The 14,525-nt window shown below is 44.3% G+C and overlaps 2 protein-coding genes across 2 annotated transcripts; one reads left to right on the top strand and one right to left on the bottom strand.

Moving 5' to 3' along the window:
- Nucleotides 1–1,489: 1,489 nt before the first annotated feature.
- Nucleotides 1,490–4,392, bottom strand: SNRPD3 (small nuclear ribonucleoprotein D3 polypeptide). Its single transcript, XM_064675501.1, has 3 exons — nucleotides 4,259–4,392; nucleotides 3,505–3,697; nucleotides 1,490–2,645 (listed from the first exon to the last, which is right to left on the bottom strand). Exons 1-3 carry the CDS (start codon nucleotides 4,382–4,384, stop codon nucleotides 2,584–2,586), a joined length of 381 nt encoding a protein of 126 aa, XP_064531571.1. The 5' UTR covers nucleotides 4,385–4,392; the 3' UTR covers nucleotides 1,490–2,583.
- GUCD1 (guanylyl cyclase domain containing 1) lies at nucleotides 4,297–13,926 on the top strand. Its single transcript, XM_064675470.1, has 7 exons — nucleotides 4,297–4,408; nucleotides 4,996–5,423; nucleotides 7,059–7,143; nucleotides 8,607–8,772; nucleotides 9,499–9,590; nucleotides 10,457–10,698; nucleotides 11,178–13,926. Exons 1-7 carry the CDS (start codon nucleotides 4,335–4,337, stop codon nucleotides 11,267–11,269), a joined length of 1,179 nt encoding a protein of 392 aa, XP_064531540.1. The 5' UTR covers nucleotides 4,297–4,334; the 3' UTR covers nucleotides 11,270–13,926.
- Nucleotides 13,927–14,525: the final 599 nt, after the last annotated feature.

The following is a 14,525-nucleotide window of genomic DNA, read 5'->3' as shown; positions in this document are numbered from 1 at the left end:
CCAAAAAATACTTTTAGGCAAGTCCCCCCATCTATGGCTTACTTCCTTTTCCACATATTAACAGTTCTTTTTGGAGGCTTTACAGAAAAAGGAAACAGAGGTCTGAGGGCTGGGAAGTACCCAATAGTCCCAGCATGAAAAGATGCTGCAATCCTCCCTGTTAAGTCTCCTTGAGAGGTTACAGGGAGACCCAACAGAAGCCAGACCCAAAGGAGTTCTGGCAAAGGGATTCCTCTGCTCAAACTGCAAGTAGTGTCATGTGTCTCCTGTTACTGAACATCTAAGGGTAACTTCCTTTGTCTCTCACTGTACATCAGCCGTGGCCAGGATAACACCCTTTCAGCAGAACAGCTTGACAGCCCTCAACAGGTACACTCTCCATCCTATACCAGTTTATATTTAAGACAATTAACTGTACTAACCAAGCTCAGGTTTCTATTGGGTGCTTGCTTTCCAAGTCAGCTCTAGCTGCTGAAGCAGCATCCTATCAAACCTTGCAGCAGATACAATTCAAGTTACACAGAAAGTAAACCAGTCTCATATCAGTCCATGTCTGCCTGCTAACACAGTGTAACTCCACTGTACAAAATTACAATGCAATCATAAGCCGGGTTATTAAAAGCAGCAAAACCCAGTTAAAAGACTGCAAATGAAAGACATCTATTTCAAACAGCCATACCGCTGCTCTTGTAAACCACCATACAGCAACAAAGGCAGGGATGTCAGCAGAAATATCTGTTCTTACCAAACCATTTACAGAAATCCCAGCCATTAGGCTGGGATACCACAGACAGTCCAATTCTTACCATGAAACTCATGGTGCAGCTACAGAATGGAATTCTTTTCTCCTCTGTATGTTAAAAAATGTCAGTCTTAGGGGGCATCTAGTACAGAGACTCAAAACAGACTCAAGCTTCATGTTGAGATGGCCTTTCTCAAAAGTCTTGCAACATCCAGAAGCATCTACCTGGGCATGGGGAAGAAATCCTGTGACAGTATCTTCTCTTCACAGTAAGAGCTAGAATCACTAGCTGTTAAAGAACTGCCAACAGAATCAAGAGTTATTACTACCAGTGATTAGAAAGGTGGTAGTTTGCACACAGACCAGGGTAGTCTCACACAGAGTGAAATGACCTGATCAACAGGTATCGCTCATGATCCTCTTCTGAGTGACAGCTGATTTGAAGAATGACACAGTTCCACAAGGAAGGGTTTAGTATCATTACTAAAGCCTCAAATTGCTCATTTCAAGTTGGAAATACCATCCTCAGGAAAGCATTACTGCTACACAAACGTGACTCACATGCCACGTTTTGAAGCAGGGCTTTGTGAAAACTGTCTTGTCATTTGGACACATTCCCATGAGGCATAAGATGACAATACAATGCTTTTTTAATTTAAGCTTCAACACGTGCTAAGGAGGTTTCCAATGCAAATATTTAGGATCACTACTACCCAGAAGAACAAGTAGCAGGGTTTTTCCTAGTGGTTTGAGACCAAATACAGCTTTATTTACAGACAATTCAACAAATCAATACATTAGTTCAACTTTCCTCTCTGCACACAAGGGAGAGCCTTCACAGCATCAGAGCAGAAAAGCATGACTAGCTCTTTTTCCTGTGTGTACAGACTCATAGCTGATTGTATGCAAGTATGTGATTAGATACAGAAGTGTTACATTTAAACATTTCAACCATTTAAGTCAGTAAGAACAACCACACTACACTTTCAGCAGAATAAAATTAAGTTAGAACTACACGTGGCTTCCTGCAGATCAGCTGATTTATCTACATGACTGTGTAGAGATGTTAAGACCAAGAGCTGAAGGTGATGATGAGTTTTGTTCAAAAGGTAAACATTTTTATGGAGTTGTGTTTAATGGATAATCATTTGTAAGACTTTCCCCATACACCTGCACTACCTTTCAAATTTACAAAGCATTTCAAATTTATCCTGGAAAATGCCCATTTTATATTCTGTCTTCCCAGACAGAGGGAAAAACTGCTGAGAGAGTTAGATTTTTTCACTGCAAGGATAGACTCAGGCTATCAAAATTGTGTTCCTAATGAAAAATTCTCCCCCTATCCAAAGACAAAACTAAGAAATGCAAGAATACAAGCTCAATATACAGATCTGAATGGACCTCTATCCACTGTAGGTCCATATAAAGCAAAAGAATACAGTGCTTTGCTTCTCAGGAAGCTGCCTCTATTTTGCTCGATTTTCCATAAATGCAGCTGCTAGTAAGACTTTAAAGTGTATGACTTTGAAATTCTTCATTAAGAATGCCTTCTAATTCTTTTGAGAATAAATGGCAACAGGATTAAACAAGAAAAAGGAAAAATAGTTCTCTTTAAAAATCAATGCATCACACAAAGTGGTCAAACCTAAAGTTCACTATTCTCCAGGCAAAGCTGGCTTAAGTTTGAAATTAACCTACAGTGTGTTTGCCCAAGAATTGCCCTGTAACGTAAGAGCAGACAAGTTTTTGTCAGAAACATTTATTAAACAGAACTGAAACCAATGCACACACAGTCAAGTTAACACCCCTAATAAAAAAAAGCATGTCTGTCAAGACCAAAATTATCTTCGCTTCTGGAAGATGTTGCCACGGCCCATCCCACGGCCTCTTCCTCTTGCAGCCACTGAAGAAATAAAACATCAGAGATGACATGAATTTGACATACCTGCATATTTATCTCAACAACTGACAAGCAAAACCTAAACAACAAAGTCTCTTGCTCAGAAGGAAGGAAAACAGGCTGCCCTATGACGCTCAGAAAGTGATGTGACAGCAAGAAGCTTTCTGTGAGAAGAACCAGAACTAATGGTCCCACTCTGGCTCTTTGGAAGAGCTGCAGTGAATAGTCATACATCTCGTGTTCCTTCTAAGCTGATACACAAATTTGTGTAGCCCAAGAGATTTAAAACTCCACACCCTTCCAAGGTTTTGCAACAGAACTCAGTATGTTTCAGCAGATGTTACCCCCCATGTAACCTTACTGCATTTGCTAATTTTAACCAGAGACTTTGTGGCACATGATTGTTACTCAGTCTTGTTATAACTGGATTGTTCCCTTGAGAAAGGTACAAATGAGGGTGAGCTACAGAAAGGCTAATAATTACAGCTTCTCAGCAGTTTAAGTACCATCTTTATAAATGAAATTGTTTTCCTACAAAAGCTTAACAAGAAAACCTGAATCCTTCCCTAAGTATTCCAAACAGCTGGTGGCCACAATTGCTGGAAAACAGAAAACTAAGTTTAACAGAAAGCCTTTGTTTGACAAGACCACTCAATACCTCTGAATTATTGTGGCATCAATATAACACATTCAGGTAATTGGACAATTTGTCTTGATTCCCACCATAAGACGAAGCACACAAAAAACCTGTATGAATCAGTAATTTTTCCTTTTCTTACAGCCTACATCTTCTCAGTGGTAGAGATGAGTTTTCCAGTTCTAAGGAAGAATGGGGGAGGGACCACGAACAAACTGTACGCACCTTGAGCTTTGAGAATAGCTGCTTTTCCTCGCCCAGCTCCAGAACCCTGGTTTTTGTTCTTCATGCTCTTCAGCATAGGAGCATTTTTCAACATGTCTGGTAAGATGAGAAACCGTATCTTGCTACCCCTGATGTACACCTGTTCGAGCTGTGCCACTCTGCCATCTCTGTATGTCACTGTTATGTTGGACATCTGGAAGGTAAAAACCAGTCAGTGCTCACACAGGCCTCACCTGTGACACGAGGCATCCACGGCCATTCAAACTCCAGGCCTGCTGCCCAAGACTTTGGCTTTCTCCCCATTTTACAAATTAGTTTTATCAGCTTTGTTACTTTTGTTTTCTCATATTCAATCAGGTTTAATAAAGGTGCTCTAGTCCTAACTATTAAAAAAGCATTTTGATTTCAGCAGTGACTTGGTAACATTCAGTAAATAAGCTTCAGTTTCTTAAATAAAGGTTTATTTATTCTTATGCTCAGTGGCTTTTAATAAAGAACTCCAGAAAAATATTGTCCTCAGAACAGAATCTTAAATCCTTGATCTTACTGACAGGAATGCCCAAGCTGACTCTAGAACTGGAAAGAATAAACTCTGGCCTCTTTGGAGCACTCTGTAATGCTGAATCCATTTCACTATGGTTAAGAAGCAGCAGTACAGTTTTCTAAAAGCAACAGCCTTTTAATCAGGCTATCAGCCTTCCCAGGCCCAGATCAGCCAGCCTTCCCTCCATCCATCCTCGTGGGACCTGTATACCTGACAATTCATGTTGTCCTCAGCTTCAATAAGTTTGCCTCGGTAAACTTCTCCTGTGTTGGTCTCACAGGTGACGATGTGGCCCTCGGCCTCATGCAGGACCTTGATTGGCACCCCAATCGACATGGCTGCAGTGCTGTGGCTCTACTCCTGACACAAGAAGAAAACAAAAGCCGTTATGACAAAGAAAGTCGTAGACAAGGCTTCACCTACACAACCCAGGATCTTCCCAAGTGTACAGCACCGATTTTCTCACTTGTCCAAACACACCGTATGCTTTGACTATGCATCCATAAAACTCCTCTAGGGAGGTGCCCACGGAAGGAAAGACTTTAAATACCAGAAGCCCATCTTTCCCAGGTCTCTTCTGACCTAGGAAAATCACTTCAAAAATCAGACAACAAACCACTGGTATCGCCAGGTGCACCTCAACGGGAACAGCCTCAGGTGCATCCCATAACGACACAACCAGACTGAGGGGCTGCGAGACCCCCGGGGACCGCATCGCCCGAGTACGGAGCCGGCCGTGAGGGAGCCCAGCCTAGCCCAGCCCAGCCACTCACCCACCTACCCACACACACACCCCGCCGCCCCGGCCCGGCCCCCTCAGGCCCCGCGGGCCGCAGGGGATGCGGCGCCGCTCGGGCGCGTCCCCACAGCGCCCCGGGAGCGAGGAGGCCCCGGGGACACGCCGGGGGCGCCGCCCAGGGCCGCCCCACCGCCCTCCCCGCACTCACCGCCCGCCGCTCCGCTCCACGCCGCCCGCGCTCTCCCCTAATGGCCTCCGCCGCCTCCCGCCCTGCTCCGCGCGCCGGAACCGGAACGCGGCGCTGGGGGCGGCCCCGTCCCGTCCGGCCCCGTCCCGTCCTCTCCCGCTCGGGGCCGCCCCGCGGTGCCCGTGCCCGGGGAGGGGCTGCGCGCCCCCCGCCCGCCGTGTCATGCCCCTGCCCGCCCGCGCACCCCCTCACCGCCGCCCTCCGCCTCTCCGCCGCCACGGCGCGGGGCAGCCGCCCCGGGGCCCGGCCCCCCGCAGCCCCCGCCTCCGGGAGGAGCCAGCGCCGGGCCCCGGGGCCGCGCCGCCGGCTCGGCGGGGCCGGCACTGAGCGGGCGGCGGGTGCCGCCGCCGCCATGAAGAGCCCCCGGGAGGCCGGGGGGCCGCCGCCAGGTCAGTGCGGCCCTGCTCGGGCCGGCGGGGGGGACAGCGCGGTCCGGAGCGCCCGCGGAACGGGCCGAGGAGGGGACCCGGGCAGCTCCTGCCGGCCCCAGCTCCGCCCTGCCCGCTTCGGCAGCCGCGATGTGGAATTACCCGCTCCGCGGGTACGGGGGTTGCGCCGGGGCGCGGGCAAAGCGCAGGGGGGTTCGCGGCGCGATTCGCAGCCACGGCTCGTACCTGATCCCGGGACAGCCACCGCCGGACAGCTCTGGGGGTGTTGGGAACAGGTGACTGGAAGCGGGACGGCCAGGAGAAGTAGCTGTTGCTCCGTGAAGCCTTCACGTAGAAAACACGTACCTCGTGGGTAATCTGGGGACTTGACAGAGGCCCTGGGTGTTAACAAAAAGGGGACAAGTTCATAACACGCCAAGAAAAAAGGGTGACAAAATATTTAACAGGTCTTGTTTGAGTAGAATCTGGGAATTGGTTTGGGTTTTTTGTTTTTGTTTGTTTGTTTGTTTGTTTGTTTGTTTTGTTTTTTTTTTGTCAGGATACTTAGGAGCACTTCAAGCTACATTAATTAAAAAAAATGAATATACCGATGGGTGTGCCCATCTTCAAAGTCATGATTAAACAGGGGCAGAGCTAGGAAAAAATATTTGGAAATAGTCCAGAATCTCTGCATTAGCTCATCCCTGCAGTGGGTTATAGCTTTGTTTAATATCAGATTACAAATAACATTATCTAAAAAGTTTTATAAATAAAATTACATCAAAACTGGACCATGATGTCTAATGCATTTTTACTCCCATCATAAACTGTATGTGACCTTGTGTTAGAAAAACTTCTCAGAGGTCTTTTTGGATGAAAGATCTTTATGATTGTATACTTATGATTAACTCACCTTGGTCGACACTGAAGTAGCAGTGACAGGCACAGCTCTTCACAATCCTTCCAGTGGTGAGGGTGTTCCTGAAACTGAAACTACCACCTTGCTAGCTCCATAAAAATAAAAACTGAGGCAGAGGGATGGAGCTACTTGTATTCTGAGACTTTTTGGTAGAGATTATTCGTTTTCCCTCTCCACTGAATTTTTGAGGCAGTTAATACAAAAGAACAACTGGTGCCACTTGTGAGCTCTGTGAGTTTTTTAAAAATTGTGAATTACAGCCCCAAGGAAAAAGATGTGTAGAATGTGGGGCTTGCAAGAGATCCATGCCCAGAGCTGTTATGTCTGTTTTCTCACAGTTTGGTTTAACTCCTCTCTTGTGGCACAGAAATACATTCAGACACAAAAGAAAGGATGAATACCTGTGCCTTACCTACTGTTATGCTTCACAGTTGAGGGCTCACAGGTACGTTGTCCCACCAAAAAGAGTAAAATGAAACTTCCAGAGGAAAAGGGGGTGGAAATGCAGAGTGATCCAGGTATGGAGCAATAAAGGAGTACGAGATTAAATGCTTAACTGTACAGAAATACTAAATGTACATTACTCCAAGAAATAAAAAAACCCTACCTGCCCATCAGATAAAGTAAAAACATATTTCTAAGTTTCCGTGAGTACAGTGCTGAGGACAAGCTGACTTTTAATGGTTTGGAAACACTTTTCTGTATGGATTGACATCCTTCGTGTTTTACTCACACAGTTGACTGCATCCAGCTGAAAGTGCCAGTGATTCAGCAGCTGTACCACTGGGACTGTGGGCTGGCCTGCTCCAGGATGGTGCTTCAGTAAGTGGCTCTCTCAGTGAGGGAAATCCCATTCTGTGGGGAGGGGTAGCAGGAAGCAACATCCAGGGAGAAGAGGTGTGTTGAACAGCTCTGAGTTTAACTTAGTCTGAGGAGAGCAAGATTTTCTGAGGTGCCCTTGGAGAGTGACTGCTCCTTGGGCCTGGCACAGCTTTCCAGCAGGAGCAAGGGAAAATACAGATTGAAGTGAACTTTGGACTCTTTTGAATAATTGCCTGCTTTGACAGATGCAGAATACCTGATCAGCTCTATGAACTTTGCAGGCTGGCATGCATAAGCTCATAGAAGGTGTTCCCTCTTTCCCGTCGTGATTCAGAACTGATCCTTAGCACAGTGATTCACCTGATTCCTTTCTGTGTTTTCACGTGATGGGCAGGTGTATCCCAGTTTATGAGTGTACTGTACCTGTACTACCTCTGTCCTGCTGAGCTGTGGGATGAGTGTGTCTGTTCCAGGAGTAGTTTCAGCTTCAAAACTGTGTTGCCCTTTGGTGGTTCTTTTTTTGTTTAGTTTTGGTTTTACTTTTTTTGAACTAGTAGCTGTCCTGCTGAACTCCTCTTTCCTTCCACAGAGGAACATGAGCTTAGGTGCAGGAGAAATACCTATTTAGATGTCCACTTAGTAGATATGAAGCAGAAGATTTTCATTTCTCTCCATCCCTTCTGCCAAGACGTTAGTCCGTGTGCTGGTAATTTCCCATCTTGACTACTGTAACCTCTGTTCCCTTTACCTCTCTGCCACTCCAGTCTGCCCAAAACTCAGCTTCCAAGATTAATCTTCTCACCCTGCTGATCTGACCTTGTTTGCCCTGCATTCTCAATTCCAATCCTTTTTTTTATTTCCATTTACTTCCATTTGTTTTCTTACTTTCAGAACTCTGTAACTGCCTTTCCTGACCCCTTTGCAACCCGTCCCAAGCTTCCTCCTGACTTCATCTCCCCTTTCTTGCCTTTTGTGTCATCAATGCCTAAGACAAGCTTCCTTTGAATATTTACTGAATTCCTTTATGGTTCCTACTGAATTCCTTTATGGTTTCTCCTTTTGAAATCCATGTATTGCGTGAAGGAAGTTTTAGTCCTTTAACACCTCTTTCTGTGTTGGCTCTAATACTACACTTGTACATTCAGACTGTAAACCCTTCAGGACAGAGTTCTATACCAGCTTGTCTCTGGTACAGCACCTGTACACTTCTAGTACTATAAAACAGTCAAGGTACCCACACATTTCCAATTTTAAAGTCAGCAATAAATCCAGTTGAATGTTCCCTACTCCCTTCCCTTAAATTTCTGGCTCCTTCGTGGGTTGTTTTTTTATTTTGGTTATTTCTTAGCCAAGCCCATTGTTTCAGTTTGTATGTGCTGTGATGTGGAGGCTTGGGCTACACCACCCACTTTGCTTCTCCTAAGATCTGTGCTTCCTTTCCCCTGCCTTTCCTAATGCCATAGGTACCTGAATCACTTGGACAATGACGAGTTTCAGAAAGCCATCCATGAACTCCAGTTAACAAAGAGTATCTGGACTATTGACCTGGCCTACCTAATGCGGCACTTTGGTGTTAAGCATAAATTTTGCACCCAGACACTTGGAGTGGACAAGGGCTACAAAAATCAGGTCAGTATTCTCATCTGCTGGGGGAGGGCAGGCAGCTTTCAAAGCCTTGAGTGTCACGCTGTGAAAGCTCTGCTGTGTTACTGACAGTCAACCACAGTTAATGAGGCCTATTGCCAGAACTGGCACAAATCCATTCCAAAGGCAGTGTGACCTCACATATTCAACATCTTTGATTCCATCATATGAGTTTTTAAAAAGTTTTCAGGTAGTGTTCATGAAAGGTTCCAGCCTATTTGACAGCCTTGGAGGCTGAAGCCCTGTATTTGTTTACAGAACAGGTATAGCCTGGGCAGCAGCAGTGTTACCTTCCACACTCCCCCCACTGTGCCTCAGCCCTGACCTGCAAGATCCACCTCTAGAGGTGAGAGGGGAACTCAGCCTCCTGTCCATTGGGAGCTTGGCCTCTGCAGGGCTGCCAACAAGGGGCCAAGGAAGGCCTGCAGCAGCTCCTGCCCAGTTTTCCCCAGGGAAAATAGACAGGCTTGTCTCATGTAGGCAGCTGAGTAGCCACTGGATGGAAACTGCAACAATAACTGACCAGGAGCAAATTTAAACTTGTAATTCAGAGCAGAAATCCTTGTCCTGTTACCAGGGAACTAAGGGAGAGATCTTTTATCCCATAGCCAGATATCCAACTTAGGCAGGCCCTTGCTAGCCAGAGGCTGTAAGTTGTGGATTACCTAAGGTGAACATCATTCCAGTTCAGAACTTCTATTATCTCCACAGTCATTTTACAGGAAGCACTTTGACACAGAGGAGAATCGAGTGAATCAGCTCTTTGCACAGGCCAAAGACTGCAAGGTGCTGGTGGAGAAGTGGTAAGCTTACTCTTTTCCTTCCTTTCTCCCTGGACATTCTGTGGGCCCCAAGCTTTTCTTGGAGGCAACAAGCTAAACTGCTGAAAGACACTCACTGAAATCAAGCCCTGAGCGCTTTTTTGTGAACTAAGAGTCTTTCTACTACATCTAGGTCAAAAAAACCCCCATGGACATCAAGAGCTAATAATGAAGTTTGAGAAAAAACAGTCATGACACAGAAGAAGGGATTTGAAAATGCTGACAGGAGTTGACTCTTTATGTTTTGAATTTGATTATCCATTACAATTAGCCAGTAGGGAGTGCCTACAGCACTCTAATTGGCCATTGTTGGAATTACAGAGAGTGCTATGTGGGCACAGAACCCACTGTTCCCAGAGCTATGCAAACATTATAGATCTCTGTTCCTAGACAGACATGCAAAGTACAAACTAGCATACAAGCTTTTGCCAAGGGGACCATGAAATAAGGAACATCAATTAAAGAACTGCAAACCCAGGAGAAATGGAAAAACTGCAGAACTGTTTCACAATCAATGGTGAAATTCTGCTGGGAAATCACTAAGCATCAAACAGCTTTGTCCCTTTTTATAGTGAAGCTGGATTTGGATCTCTGGTGTTGAAGTGGGATAACTGATGAGGAGTAAGTAAAGAAGAGAGGATACATGGCAGCCACAATAGCATTTGAATGCCACAGGTCTTGTCAAGCTTTGTCCACAGCAAAGCCTGCAGGGTTTAATAGCAAAAAGCTGTACCTGTGATACAGAAATAACTGTGCCAGCTGCGTGTCCCAAGTACTGCCCACCATCACACACTTCCTTGTACACCAGCCTCTTTCCTCACGTAGCATGTCTGGTTCTTTTTCTGTAGCACAGTAACTATTCAAGACATCCAAAACCACCTGTCCCAGGGTCACGTAGCCATCGTCCTAGTGAACGCAGTCCTGCTGCTGTGTGATCTGTGCTCAAGTCCTGTCAAATACTGCTGCTTCCTCCCCATCGGACAGAAGTGCTTCTGCAGGAGCCCTGACTACCAGGGCCATTTCATTGTGTTATGTGGCTACAACAAAGCCTCAGGGAGTATTTACTACAACAACCCTGCCTATGCTGACCGTGAGTAGCCTGTTCTTTTGGGTGGATTCTCAGCCAGTGCATTACTAACAAGTCAGTAACACAGAGCCACAGCTGGACCTCCCCTCACAGTGCATTTCAAGCATCACTGCCCAGTCTGGCAGAAGGGGTTTTGCCACATTAATTACATCAGTGCTGCACTTTGTGCTGTGATTTACTCAGGCCATTCAGATACACATTTTAGCAAATGGCTTGTTTGGCTCTCAGATGGGTCAGTGAGAGAAGCTGAACTGTCCTTGTGCAGAATACAACAGAATGGCCAGTTTATTACCTATTTACAGCACTACTTCAGTGAGCACTTTGAGATGAAAAGATCTACCTGGGTAAAGCTGTAACCTAAGCTGCCAGGTCTAGTCTGTATACCAGTTGTTTTGTTTGTGGAGGCCATCAGACTCAGTATAAGAGCCTTTCACTGGCAAATCCTTCTGAACTTTTCATAACGCTTTTTTCTTCCTTAACAGGAACATGCTGCACCAGCATCACTAACTTCGAGGAAGCCAGGACAAGTTATGGCACTGATGAAGATATTCTGTTCATCTACTCAGACAGCTGACACCCACAGTGGATACTCCTGCTCCTTCCTGCCCAGCCTGCATGGCAGCTGGCTGCTCGTCTCAGGACTCCCCTGCACAGACCTCGCTCCTGAACTGCAGTGGGACCTCAAACAAGGGAGGCTTTATGGACATTGACAGGACTCTATTGCAATGCTGTCTTTACCTTTTTTTTTTTTTTCCTGAGGATGTACCTGATTTTGCAATGTATGTCTCTGGTTTTTTTGTTTGGTTTCTTTTTTTTTGTTCTGTAATTTTCAACATTGCACATTTCACAGCAGTTCTAAAATACAGGCTCAGAGCCTGTTCACTTTCAGCTTATTTTCAAATTAAACACATAAGAAAAAAGCACCAAATTTATGAACTTTAACACTTGGTAAGACATGCATAGGTTTAGGTAAACAAAGAAAAAAAGTAGAAAATACCTGTTTCTCTCTGTCGAAGCATCACGAGCTGATCTTCATCCTAAATCTAGGGATCTAAAGTTCAGCAGGGTATTACAGAAGGAAAAATATTAACTTAAACCACCTCTAAATAACAAAAAATGCCTTTCTAGCTCATCAGTATTGTCTGCATTGTAGGAATGAAAAACATTTACTCAAGGAAACTTCCCATGTACCAAATTCACCTTATATACAGATTTGGCATTTTGCAACTGCATTAAATTTTGAGTTGTAGTTAGTGGCATTGTCCCCTTGCACTACAAACTCACTCTCTTTTGGCTAAATCCTCTTGGTGACTGCTTAGAGCTCCCAAAATTTAAGTGAAGACACTTTATTTCCACCTCAAAGTCTTTACTGCTCTCTGCAAAAAAACCTCTGAATGTTACACCACGCACACGTGCCAGTTTCTGCAGAATCCATTCTAAACTTATTAAGCAAATACAGAAAATGATCATCCATGCTAATAGTATATATTTGGTGTGTAAAGTGTAAATATCTGACAGCATCTACTGCATTGTAACTAAAATGTTGAACCATAGAGCCAAATTTTGCTATTGGTATTAGTTCAATGACCTTCTAAGACGAGCTAAAAATCAATTAAGAAAAGAGGAAATACGAACATCTCTGCTACAAGTAAGAGGCAGGAACTCAGATTTTTCTGGCTCTTATACTACAACTGTATTTGGATTAAGCTGGAGTTACTATATTCAGACATTAAGTGAAGTTAGTATATTACTTTGCTGAGGAGCACTCTGAAGTGTAAGAAATAGCCACCTATTTCAGCTTCATCCATCACCGTTTCCTGCAAGTCTCACCTTCAGTCCTGCCTCTGTGGAAGTGGGTAGGAAAATAAGCTGATGTAAAACTAGGAAAATTTTAGTTTGCACTTAAGACAGAGATCCCACACCTTTGGCATGGTTTTAGGAAAAGAACTGTCCAAGTTCTGGAACTGCGTGGGATAACAGCAAAAGGATATTATTATTTAGTGGTGGATATAATAAATAGGAATCTACTTTCAGCATGGTAAAAAACTTTCTAAGATAAACATTTTATCAGCTGTTGACTCACTGAAAAGTATCTACTAAGTGTTCACTAAGTACACTTTAAATAAGAGTCAAGAGTGCTCCTTTGTACAAAGGCTAAAAACAGTAACAGACATCTAAAATGTGGAAGCCTTTAAAAAGTTCCAAACGAAAAGTATGTGACAAATTTTCAGTGTGTTGCATTTTGCTTATCACTGGTGAAGCTGAAATATATTCTGGCCCTGATCCTTCCAAAATGAGTAAAAGGCAGGATGTGACTTGCATAGAACCAGTACATTGGTACCACCAGCAGAATCCCTCCAGGAAAAAGGTACAAAACCTACTGCAGGTAATGCCTTTCAGCTCCCCCAGAGTAGGTCATCAGAAGGCTCCTGATCTGGGAATTTTTATGTCCAGGTCCAAAATCATGATGTTTGATTTGGAGAGATTGTATTAGCTCTGTTAATAATTAACAGGTATGTAAACCACAGGCTGTTAAGAGTACTTCCTTAACCCATGCATCTTCAGGTAGGTAGTTCATTCAATGCCATCAAACTGCCACAGGATTTATCTTAGAGCAGGCTTGGTGAGTTAAATAAAAACAATTGTTACAAAAGGCTTGTAATTGACATTTAGCATCTTACTGGTTCAGTTAACAAAAGTGACTCTTGAGCTTATAGATAAAACATGAACTTAAGGGCAAGCTGAGTGTTCTGAAGTGCACAGACAGGTGTAGCAGTATTGACTGGTGTTTGGCACCCAGGGTTTAAATGCTTCAACAAAAGTGAAAGACAAACAAAGCTGCCTAAGCTAGTGCAGAAAAAAGGAGAGCTCCACTCTTGCAACAGGATCTCACACAGCTGCCAAATGGAAGACAGCTATGAGAGGTGAAAACACGAGGAAGAAGCAAAAGCCAAGTGAAAAGACTTGACTATTTACATGACACAAATTCAGAGGAAAAAGCAGCTCACTGCACAAACATTCAAAACATCTGCATTTTCTGCAACTTGGTTTCCCATTACAAGATTGTCTATCAAAACACCCATTCTGAAAATGTTCTGTTGCTTTGTTTCTGTCAGGATGTCAATAGCAAAGGAAGGGGATTTTACATGCAGGGATTTTATACATAAATATATTTTTATTTGTAATTAAGCCATTCTCAATAAAGGTTTAAACTCACAGATAACCCTGTAACGTAATGTAGCAAGTGCCTTTATTAACCAACTTACCAGGAAAAATGTTGGAAAATCTTTAGAGGATGTGTTATGAATTTAACTAGAAATGGCACAGCTGAAACTGTCCTAAAATAAACAAAAATAAGAGTTCAAATATTTATTACAGCTATAAATTCATAGTTGCAGGGCTGTGAGCTGTATTCAGTCTGCATTGCCTGAGCACCTGCTGCATCACCTGAATCATACAAAGCAAAATTTCAGAACACATATATTGAGAATAGCAAATGTACTGTTATTACCTGTATTCCACAGCTGTTCTGTGTACTCCACAACCACTGAGTATCCTGCTGGAGTGCAGCCCCAGGGAAGGAGTTTTCCTTACTCATCCCCATCCTCAATAGCAGCTCCATGGCTTTCTGTTCACAGGGAAAACTATGCAGGGTCTCTATTTCTGCCTCCCAGCATGTCACAGCTTTGGAAAACACTGAAAGCACCCATCTCAGAATGACTTCTGCACCTCGGAGGAGCCCATCAAAGACACCAGTCCAGCTGTGGTTGTGGTATAAAGGGAAACAGAACCCACAGGGTTTTGCTTTACAGCACCCACAGATCTTCAAA

The sequence above is a fragment of the Pseudopipra pipra genome, chromosome 18, assembly GCF_036250125.1.
Source record: "Pseudopipra pipra isolate bDixPip1 chromosome 18, bDixPip1.hap1, whole genome shotgun sequence".
In the NCBI taxonomy this organism is placed as follows: Eukaryota; Metazoa; Chordata; class Aves; order Passeriformes; family Pipridae; genus Pseudopipra; species Pseudopipra pipra.
The sequence above is the reverse complement of the archived record's forward strand: the minus strand, read 5'-3'. Positions and strand labels throughout refer to the sequence as shown.